The following is an 11543-nucleotide window of genomic DNA, read 5'->3' on the forward strand; positions in this document are numbered from 1 at the left end:
CCCTCCCATACCTTCATAAATAACCCTTCTTCTGTCCCCCACACACATACCCCATACCCACCCTCCCCACTGCATCCATCATACCCACACCCCACCACACCCACACACTCCCCAACCACCCCTCCACAATATACAGGAGTGGGAATATATTTTTAGCTGTTTGTTGCTTCATTTCATGGCTTTGTCCAATGCCATGTTTGTGGATGAAGGCAATTTGTAATTACCATTCTCAAACCTAATAAGCCTGCAAATGATCCTTTTAGCTGTCGCCCAGTTTTCCTGTTTTCAGTTCCATTGATGGTCTCGGAACACACAAAGAATCAAACGAGTAGTGGAAAATAGCCTGTCAAATGAACAAACTGCTTCTGCCTATGTAGCTCTGTGAAAGATCAGCTGCTATTTGCAGCAGATAACACTGTGTCAAACTTTGAAGCAAAGGAAAAGTATGGGATAGGCTGTTTTCTTTTATCTTACTCCAGCTTATGACACTGCAATTTGATACCAAAGATCTGATGTTGTGCACTTCAAAAAGCAAATTCTATCCAATAAATGTTTCTACGTTCTTCTCAGGGTAAAAGAAAGGGGAAAAAAACTTTCTTTGGTGGTATCAGTGGCTCAATAAGCAGAAAAGATCATCTCCTTATTTCACTTGGAAAATCATCATACGTCATGTCAAATTCTTGTGTTCCATTTTTATGGTACATCCAATTTTTTTCCTAGTTTTCCACCTGCAGAGGCATTCATTCACCTTCATCAGATACTAACAGTTTAGACAGTGTGCAGAATGGATTGCAGAAGAAAATGCTATTTGAGTAAATCTGTTCTGTAGTTATTGTGGTATCTTCTGTTAGAGAGATTTTTTTTTCTAGTTAACATTTTAGCACTGGGCTTGGAGTACGCTCCTGCTGAATATTTTATTTCTTGGTTGGGAAACTGTGCATATGAGGAAGGTGAGTGTTCAACTCAGTAATGCTGTGTGCATCATCACAACTTACGTAATATCTGTTATCTGTTGACTACCTGAATGTTTTTGCTTTGAATTCCTCTCTGTGTAAGATAAGTGACAGTCCTTAACATTGGGCTTTCCTGTTTTCTTGGGGGATGCTTAACTCAGTACTGCATGAATGGGGTTGTTGTCTAAACTGCTGATTAGGTCTGTCACCTTTCTGTGTCCTTGGTGGTTGGAATGAATTAGCCACCTTGTACATTTCAGCAAGAAACACTTCAGCCCTTCCAGGGCTTTTGCTTGACTGTGTGTACACTGTGACACAACTTCCTAATGACATGCTCCCTTTAAGGTCATGGACCAAGAAGTAGTTAAACTCTTAATAAATTCCTTGCCATGTGCAGACTATAATAGGCTCTAAGTTGCTTAATGGCTGTCTGGTAGAGCATTTGTTTACATTTGATTGACCAAAGTTTATGTAGGGGAATAAGAGGCAAAGGAAATGATCAGACCTGAGGATGTCACAAGGTGTGAATCATTTTAGAAAATTCAAGAAAGATGGATTAGAAAAATAACTAAGTTAAAGGTTGTACTAAAGGTCAGTTAGGGTACATTTCGTGGTTTGATGCTAGACACAGCTAATTTTAGACAAGATATAGCTTAGATATGTGATAAAATAGGGACTTGAATATTAATGAAAGTAATGCCTATTATGAACATTTATATTTTTACTTTATTTAGTAACTTTTTTGATATTTTAGCCAAGCAACAGAGTATAAAACTCTGGGTTCATCTTGGAATCTTTGCTTTCCAGTCTTGAACTACAGTTCTTGCTGAATAGCTCATCTGCAGATAAACTAAGATAAGAGGTCTTTTAAAACTTAATTTGAAACCTAGGTGAGAAGTCCTTTTCCCTAACAAGCTAGCTACCTGCTAAAGGCTTTTTAAGACCCTAAGACTTACAAATTTTAAGATTAATTTGCTTTCAAATATAAATAAGGTTGTTATGAATTTAGCTAAATGTGCACTTCATATATTTAATTTATTTGCTTGATATGCGTTACCTGTGCTGTTGGGTCATTTATATCTTATTTGTATTTCACTATTAAATTTGCTATTACAATTTATTTACATTTATGTTTGTGAGTATTTACTCAAATCTAAGTCAACCCTGAATTTAAGGCAACCCCCCAATAATTAGGTTCTATATATAGAAAAATTATAAATTTGTTATAATTTTCCAGGTTTAGAATCTAATTATCAGCGGGCTGTCTTAATTTCTTCCCCCTGAACTGCTGCAGCAGGGAAAGCTGGAGGGGGGGGGGATCAGATAGACCCTTTGTCCTTTTTCCCCCTAACACTTCGCAGCCTTCCAGTCCCCTCCCCTCTCATTCCACACAATCTCTGCCCCTTTCCCCATTTCCCAGTCTCTGCCGTTTTCCCCTCCCTTCCTTTACTGTCAGATGCTGCTTAGGAGCAGCACAGCATGTGGAAGCATGTGGAAGCTCAGCCTCTGCCAGCCATGCAGCAGTCCTGGCACTGCTGATTGGTTGGGCAGGGGGCCATGCAGCAATGTTGGCACTGCTGATTGATTGGGCAGGAGACAGAGTTTCCATGAGCTTTGTGCCCAGGAGGGAACCCAATTCAAGCTGGTGCTGAGCTTCACCTGACAGCGAAGGGGGAAAGAAGCTGCAGAGGGCAAGTGGATGGGGAGGATGAGGCTGCCGTGGGTCTGATTCTGACCCTGTCCTGGGCTCAGGACCAGAGTCATAGCTGCAGCAGCTACCTACCCCACCCCTCCACTTTGTATGCAAATTTAATAGGGGTTTCCCCCCATGCTGACTGGGGGACAAAATCTTTGTCTTAGCTTTGAGTAAATATGGTAGTTTTAGTGGGACTGGCTCTTCATAAGTTTCTTGATTCTCAGACTATATTCTCAAGCTCAGTGCATATTAAAGCAATGATTTATACTATAGCATGTGCTACCTGGCCACATGGGCAGGTCTGTGCTATACTGTTTAGCATAGGAGTCAGCAGCCAATGGCCCAGGGGTCAGATCCAGCCTACGAAGTGCTTGGATCCAGCAAGGCTGTCCCTGGGGGGGGTGCAAATCAGGGCAAGTGAGGAGCTCTTTCTGACCCAGGAAGTGCAAGGGCCAACCAGAAATAACACTCTCCTAGACCTGGTCTTGGCTAAGGGAGATAATCTGGTTTGTGGCTTAAACATTGAGGGTAACCTGGGCCACAGCAACCATGAAATTAACATGTTCTCTGTCTGCCGCAAGGTTGACAAATCATCCAGCAGGATTGAAGTCCTGTACTTCAAAAATGCTGACTTCGACAGGCTCAGAGCGTTAGGTGGGGAGGTGATGAAGGACCAGGAAGGGAAGGCCGGTGGGGTGCATGAAGAGTAGTCGTTGCTCAAGGAGACGATCCTCCAAGCACAAAACAACACTGTTCCTGCAAAGAGGAGAGGTAGCAGGAGGGCTGGGAAGCCTTCCTCGTTTAATAGGAACATTGCAGTCCTCTTAAAGAAGAAAAAAGAGGTGCATGCACAGTGGAAGCTAGGGATGGTCCTCAAGTCACCAGCACTTTTAGGGATGATGACCTCCCGCTGGCCAAGAGGTGCAGGGGGTCCCCCGGCAGCTGATCTTGCTGGCTGAGGGGGTAGTCCCCCGCGGCTGAACTCACTTGAAAAGCTGCTGCACCGCTTCTGGAACTCCCGTGGCCACTTCTGGAAGCAGGCAGCCCCACTTCCTGACCAGCACTCGCAGGGGGGACACTGGTGCTCCCTCATGCCCCCCTGCCCACTGGCTAAACAGGGATTGTGGCCGGATAGGGGGTGCATTGGCGCTCTCAGGTGTGCAGGTGCACTCCCATGTACCCACTACAGATTGCCCCTGTGACCTACTATCTCACAATATCCTTGTAGGAAAACTGGAAAATTGTGGGCTTAGCTGCTTGAGGTGGGAAACTGGCTACAGAGTAGGACACAGAGCGTTCTTATGAACAGATCTGTGTGATCCTGGTGTGAAGTGGCCAGTGGTGTCCCTCAGGGGTCCATGTCTAAATCGGTGCTTTTCAACATCTTTATCAATGATTTGGATGGGGAAGTGAAAAGCTTGCTGGCCAAGTTTGTGGATGACACCAAGTTATGGGGCAGTGTGGCCAGAATATAGGTTGCTGACACAGGTGTACCTGGACAGGCTCGAGAGTTGGGCAGACCGGAACCAGATGAAGTTTAACACTTCCAAGTGTAAGGTGCTCCATCTGGGGGAAAATGACCCTCAACATATATACAGTCTCAGAGGTGACAGCCTGACTTGCACCACGGCTGAAAGGGACCTAGGGGTAATAATTGACCATCGCATGAACAGGAGCCGTCAGTGTGAGGCGGCGGCCAGCAGGGCAAACAACATGCTGCCATGCATCAACTGATGCATCTTGTATAAAACTAAGCAACTGATACTCCTGCTGTACTCAGCACTGGTGAGACCAGAGTTGGAGTACTGTGTCCAGTTCTGGGTGCCGCACTTCAATAAGGACATGGAAAAACTTGAGAGAGTCTAGAAACAAGCTACCCGTATGATCAGAAACTTGCAAGGCAAGCCATAGGAGGAAAGGCTGAGGGACCTGGGCCTCTTTAGCCTAAAGAAGAGAAGGTTGAGAGGGGACTTGATAGCGGCTTAATGCTATATCAGAGGAGTGCATCAGGAGCTTGGTGAACAACTGTTCACTAGGGCACCGCTGGGGAAGACCAGGACCAATGGATATAAACTTCTGGAAGGCTGCTTCAGGCTTAATACCAGGAATAACTCCTTCACAGTTAAGGTGTCCAGACTGTGGAATAAATTCCCTCCAGAGGTGGTGCAGTCACCAATCCTGGTGGTGTTCAAGGGGAGACTGGAGAGTCACCTCGCTGGGGTCACTTGAACCCTGTTGTCTTCCTGCTTAGAGTGGAAGGGCTGGACCCAGTGATCTGCGAGGTCCTTTCCAGCCCCTAACAATCTATGAATCTATGAAAACCGCCTCGTGCCCTGCACTTTGGGGGGCCCCACATAGCAAGGCAGAGTGGCCATGGCGACTCCACGCTGCTGCCAGCTTCATGTCTGGCTGCTTGACGCTGTCCCCCCACTGCTGAATCTGCTGCCAGCTTCCTTGCATTCAGGGGTGATTTGCCCTGGTCCACACTGTGCTCTTGTAGTCTCTGGGATCCAGCCCAGAGCGTGGCATAAGGTATCAGTTGCCTGCAGATTGGCTTGATGTGTACTCCCTCTCTGTCCTGGACTGTGCCATCAATGCCCCCTGCAGTGCCCTTTGCACTCCCGCCACTGTCCCTTGTCCCCTATGGCATGTGCCACTCACTATCATTGCTCACCGTCATACAGTGCCAACTGGGATGGGGATCAGTACAAAGTGGAAGTGGGAGCTTGTGGTGGAAGCCGTGGTAGGTGGCCTGGGTGCTGCATGGGGAGGCACTACAGAGGGGAGCCATGGTGGGTCAGATGTGGCAGCCTGTCACTCTAAAAACTTGCATACCCTTGATCTAGCATATAACTGTAGTACAGTAGAGTCACTGGGAATTAGACCTTGCTCCCCCCAAATAAGCAGGTCTCAACAATGAGCCTTCTGCAGTGCAAACCCAGATATGAACGGAGAAGAATTTCTATTACAGTGACAAACTGCCTGTGAAAACCAACAGATCAAACAACTTTCACTTTCTAATCCCATTACAAATGGATAATTTTGTTTTTAAAGAATGGCTGTTAAGTGAATCAGTGGTTAAGTGCTCTGTATAAAAAAGCTGATCTTTTCCTCATGGATAGAGTTCAGAGAACAAGAATAACACGATAGCAGTCATAATCCACAAAGAAAGGTTAAAGGAATTGGGTTTATTTAGTCTAGAAAAGAAAAGACTGAGGAGGAGCCATAACAGGCTTCCAAATAAGTAAAAGTTTGTGTTATATAGAAGATAGCGATCAATTTATCTCCATTGCCTTGCATTAGCAAAAATATTAGGAGCTGTTTTTTGCTTTTAGCCAAAAGAGATACAGTGCATAAGAATCAGTCTCTCACACAGAAATAATTTTCATGGAGATTCCTCTCATAGAAAGAAAGGCAGAACAGAAAGACAGTTTGGAAAATGTTGATTAGACTTATCCTCTGTACATACAACAACTTGTCTCAAGGATAAAATCTGTAAATTTAAGCAGGAAAATGTAAAACAAAAACTGTAGGCCTGGATTTTCTTAATAGATTTGCATGTGAATGCTTCTATCCAGAACAAGTTTGTAAGTGCAATGAAAACTGCTCAGGAATTTTTTAACAAAATTATTTGTTACAAGAAACCTGAGACTTCATGAGAAACATATAAGTATCTTTCTCTATGTTTTCTCAGGGTAAGAGAAAAAGATGCCAGCCTGCTTGTGTAACCTGTGGATCTAGGATTTGGGAAATCCAGCCTCTAGTTCCTGTTCTGCTTGATTCCCATTTCCCTCCAGTTAGGCTTTTAGTTATATGGCAGGGGGGATTACTATTTTTCTCCCTGCTTTGTGTGAAAAAAACTTTGCAAGGTTTTGCTTACATCAGTACGTCAAACGGGGAAACTTTTGAAATCTGAATACATTTTATGGATTAGGAAAGCTGTTTCTTGCTTGGCTCCAGAACTGACAGATTTCTTGGCCTTTTTTGTACCTTGTTGACTGTTACTTACATGCGTGAAATGGTTTCCAGTATCAGGATTAGTCATTATTCCAATTTAGGTGGCAAAGTAGTATTGATTTTGAACTAATATTTGCTATTGTTTGAAATATTTCAAGAGTTCTATTCTGCATGTCTCAATCCAGGAAATGGCGGCAAGATTTATTTTGAGAGAGCTAAATGAAAAGGATTCTGTTCTACAGACAGCAGTCAAACAGAATCCAGAAGTGGGCAATCTGCTCTCTGAAAAACATGTGTGTGCTGTTTGTGGGCAAGCATTCCTGACAACACGACTGGAATGTGTGTGTTTTGTGCATGTAAAGCAGGTAAATATGAACTTCCTTCCTACAGTTTATAGGTAGGTGCTTGTTAAACTTCATGAGCATCATCCTTCAATATGCTAACAATTCTCTGCCAAAAACAAAGGGGGTGGTGATTCTCATAATCTTGCAGATTTGGATCTAGGTACAGTTTTTCATTGTGCAGATTGTTTGAAATTTTTTTAATAACTATTATTTATACAGAACCAGGAAGGGAAAAATTTTGGGGAAATATCACTTAAATCAGAAGAACCAGTAAGTGGTCTGTAACCTAACTGTAGTAATTCAAGGTACTGGAGGTGGTGTTTATCTTTTAATGAAAAGATAATCCAGAATTCCTGGGCCAACTTTCACCCATTCAAAAGGATGGAAAAGTTATGACTCTCAGTAGCTGATGATTTCCCCCAGCTGACATAAATTTGGAAGAGCTGACTGATAGCTTCCCATGCCCCCTTGCAGCTCCTGATGCACGGCACAGAGGCTTGCTAATTGTTTTCTGCTCTCTTGCAATCCTTTGCTGGTTGACGATCTTTTTGAGTTTCATAGTCAGCCAGCACAAGTTAGAACAACCGCAAGAATATCCCTAGCTATTCAGCCTATTTGTGTTATGTACCATAGTCCATCATTTTTTATCATCTTGGTATTTATTCCGTTTGGGTGTTTGAAAACTAGTTCCAATCCATTACATTTGTTTCCTAGGCAAACTATAATATTTAGCTCTTTAATCCTTTTCACATAAAACATTATTCTGCTAAACCATCTCCATTAGTTCTGGTAATCTCTCTGTGCTATATTTGGGGAAGCTAAAGCTGTTACTTAAGTCTGCTTTCCCACAGCCTTCTCATGTGCTTTAACTGGAATATATTTGCCCTTTGACAGTTGTGCTACATGTCCATGTAATGCTTCTTTCTAAAGAGTTAATTTTTACCACTACTGGGCACATGGGCTATGATTTTATTTTGCATAAAATTGGAATTTGTTATTTTGGGCCCATGTTTCTAAGTGTCTCTCTTTGTAATGATATTTTAATTGCCTTTTACTTTTGTAACACTTTCAAATTTCATTAACAAATATTTTTCTTCCTCTTTCAGATTTTCATTAGCTACCTCATTCAGCAGTATGTTGCCTTTCTAATTCTTTGCCTATGATTCAGGAAGTTTTCTGTTTGAATGACAAAATTACCATCCCAACAAATTTAGATGAATTTTTATGGCACATTTTTGATACAGTAAAAAATATTTTACTAAAATGCTGTGCCATCTTTAGTTGCAATTATAACTATCTAATTGCATTACTATACATGTATTAAACCTCACCTGAAAGAAGTTCTTCTTTTAAAGAGAAGGTAATGCTTTCTCTCCCTATTTAATCTTAGTCTCTCTTCCAGAAAGAATTCCAGCTATATATATATTTTTAATACAGATTTTGCTCATTAGGGGCTAGACTTGGACCAACAAACTAATAACAAATTGGCCAGCATTTAAGTTATAGTAACAACTTGAGTTATTACTGATGCAGGCCATAACAAAATCAGTGACTTGGAAACAAAAGGCTCAGAATTCCATTACCACTTCTCTGACCCATCCACTTCTCAAAACATGTACTTGTGTTTCATTTCTCTACTCTGTTGATATTAACTTTTCCCCAGACCCTCTTAAAGTAATGGAGTTTAAGGTGCAAATGACTTGTATGCTAAATTAATTTTCAAACCTGTACTAAATGATGTAATTTAATTCAAAACTGCTCTTGAAGGAAATTAAAGTGAGTCTGCTTCCAAGCATGACTTGCAAAACTGTATTGTGAAAAAATACATATAATATCATAACTGTCATTCTTTTCGTAACACATTTAGCTTAGGAGAAATAAATCATATATCACCTAAGTTGATAGCGTTAATTGAACTGATGGTTTATGTTATAAAAGCTAAAATTGCTTCCTCTGGTTAAACAGAATATAGTCAGCAGAAAAAAAGCATATGAAGTTGATAATTAAAATAGACCAAGTAACAAATTTGTTATGTTATAGCTTCATATTAGTTTGTTTAAATATTTGAAGCAGAAAAGAAGGATAAATAATATCAAATTTCTAATTACACATGAATGTTCTTGTCACATTCCAGGATGTTGGAGGTATGAACAACTTTCATTAAAAGTATATATAAAATATATTATTTCATCAAGACTTATGGGATTCTGTTTGGTTTTGTTTTTAAAAATATACATACCTTGGTACCTCTTTGGTAATTTTTAAAATGCTCTATTCTGCTTTGTGTGTCATCTTTCTTTTATCTCCATTACTTCCTTTTTTTCTACTGTTCAGACCCAAATTTTCAGAGGAGTAATAGAAAGTTGGAATTTTTCTATAGTATGAGAGTTGAATTGTATTAATATGTGTATCTTTACCATTAGAAGGAATTATTCCAAATGTTTCCCATACAAAGTATTTATACTTAATAGGACTTTAAGTTCTCTAGAGAAAAATGAGGTAGTTCTGTTACATTTACAAACAGTGTCTTGTCCTCTTGAATTTGAAAGTTCCCATCCAGAGTTTGAATTTTGTACTATGGAGCCAATGAGCAAGTTACTTCAAGGTTAAGAGGAATGGGGATTTAGAGATTTCATTTACTATGGATTAAGAGGATGCACACACAGTTACTGTGGAACAGCTGATGTATTAAATTCTTGCTCACTTTTAAATCTCTGTTATTTATTCTTGTGGAAGGGTTTACATACAGATTTAGGGACTCTCCTCCCTAAAATATGCCCTTTGTGAATGATGGGAGAGCAGATCTATATAAATTAGGAAGCAGCAACTCAGATATAAAATTAGGAGAAAGGAAGGAGGTGCATTCCTGGCTGGCATGGTGTACAACTCTGAGTAACACTCTAGTCCACAATTTCAAACAGAAATCCACGTGTTTCTTAATTTTATGCCTTGCAATAATTTGCAAGAATTGCAGCTGTTAGTAGACATGTCATTGATCATATAAACTTTACAGCCATATTCTGAGAATTAGAAGCAAGCCTGCTAAGTATCACATTTCATCATCCCTCATCCTTTGATTATGAGTGAGGAATAAGCGATATGCCTATTATAACCTTGCCTTTCATAACTTGATTATATAAATATACTTGGGGGAGTTCTGTGCCAGCAGTTTAACACAGGGGCAACTTCACTCTTGCTGGCACTCTTCATTCTTGTTGGGATATGGGTACTAATTTTGCTAAAATAGAAAACCAGTGAGGTTAAGTGACTTGTCTATAGTATTAGTAGTACAGGAGAAAAAAGAATTGGTTTGTTAGGGAGTTTATATTTTGATGTGGGATGAGAAGAAAGATTGAGTGTATGTCTGTCTATGGGGTGCTTCTGGGTATGATACACAGAGATACAGCAAATCTTGGGCATATACCATTAGATATAGAACTTCATTAACTGTAATGTGCTTCTTACAATTTTGCCCATTTGTTACTTTATACATTGTTAATAAAGCATTGTCTAAAGATTCAGAGTAGGTTACTGGTGAAATGAGGAATGTATTCAGGTCTCCAAACTTCTAGTTCTTTAATTCTTGGAGTACATTGTTAGAATTTCCTAGTGGTATTCATATCTTGGATTATATAAATATGTACAGAATATGCTTCTTTAAAGAGATTTTTTTTTCTCTTTAAAGAAGCATATTCTGTACATATTCAGGTCAGACCAGGCCAGGTCTGCTACCCTTATGACAGTAGACAGTAATACTTGCAGCTGTCAACGAGAGGTGTGCGGCAGAAGATATCCTAGCAATCTGTATGGTGCCAGCAGCTTCAAGCAGAGGAGCAGCTGGGGTGAGGGGGATACTAGTCCTTACCCCTGGTGGAAGAAATGCCACCAAAAGGCGGAAGCCATGGCAGGATAGACTGTGCTCTCCAGCCTTGATTGGCAGCCTGTCTAGGAGCAGAGCCCCGAAAGATGTACGGATTAAATTTTTTTTTCATACTGGCATCTCCTGAAGCCAAGCTGGCTCCAAATGTACTGGCTTCTGCCATTCCTTTGGAATCAACCAGCTAAGCCAAAAGGGGGACATTGATATATAGGCAACTCAAGTGTCTCCATATCAATTGCCCAGGCCATTGCAGCCAAAAGTGAAAAGAGAGGATACTCCATCTTTGCTACATGCATGGGCACAACACAGAAGAAGGGAGTCATGCGTTATAAGCTCAACTGAAATGGCATAGAGTAGAGCACCACAGATCACCTTAATCAGTGGGAGGAACCAGTTGTATTCCACTGGTCAGCTACTGCTGGCCTTACACTGGGCAGCCCCCAGCCAGTAAGGTGCTGACCCACCATGGTCTGCCTGCCTCATTCGGTACATGGGTCTAGACCAAAAGTAAAAAAACAGATGGCAAATCAAGCACCAAGCAACAAGAAAAGAAACCTTAAAACCTTCTGACTGGGAAGCTGGAAGGTCAGGACCATGCGTCCTGGCATGAATGACAATTTATAGATGATGGATAGTGCCTGGAAGACTGCACTGATTGATCAAGAGCTGGTTGATTCCTGGGGAAACTCTTTGAGAAGATCATCAAGGAGCAC

General features: G+C 41.2%; 1 protein-coding gene across 3 annotated transcripts in view; it reads left to right on the top strand.

Moving 5' to 3' along the window:
- The window catches only part of LRRC69 (leucine rich repeat containing 69), a 137965-nt gene that overhangs the window by 79956 nt on the left and 46466 nt on the right, over window positions 1–11543 (top strand). For all 3 annotated transcript variants that reach the window (XM_019527913.1, XM_019527914.1, XM_019527912.1), the window contains one exon: window positions 6792–6971. In XM_019527913.1, the coding sequence (XP_019383458.1) occupies window positions 6792–6971 (180 nt within the window). The remainder of the gene's footprint in view (window positions 1–6791; window positions 6972–11543) is intronic.

Source organism: Gavialis gangeticus, unplaced genomic scaffold (genome assembly GCF_001723915.1).
Source record: "Gavialis gangeticus isolate Ggan-Ray unplaced genomic scaffold, GavGan_comp1, whole genome shotgun sequence".
Classification (NCBI taxonomy): domain Eukaryota; kingdom Metazoa; phylum Chordata; order Crocodylia; family Gavialidae; genus Gavialis; species Gavialis gangeticus.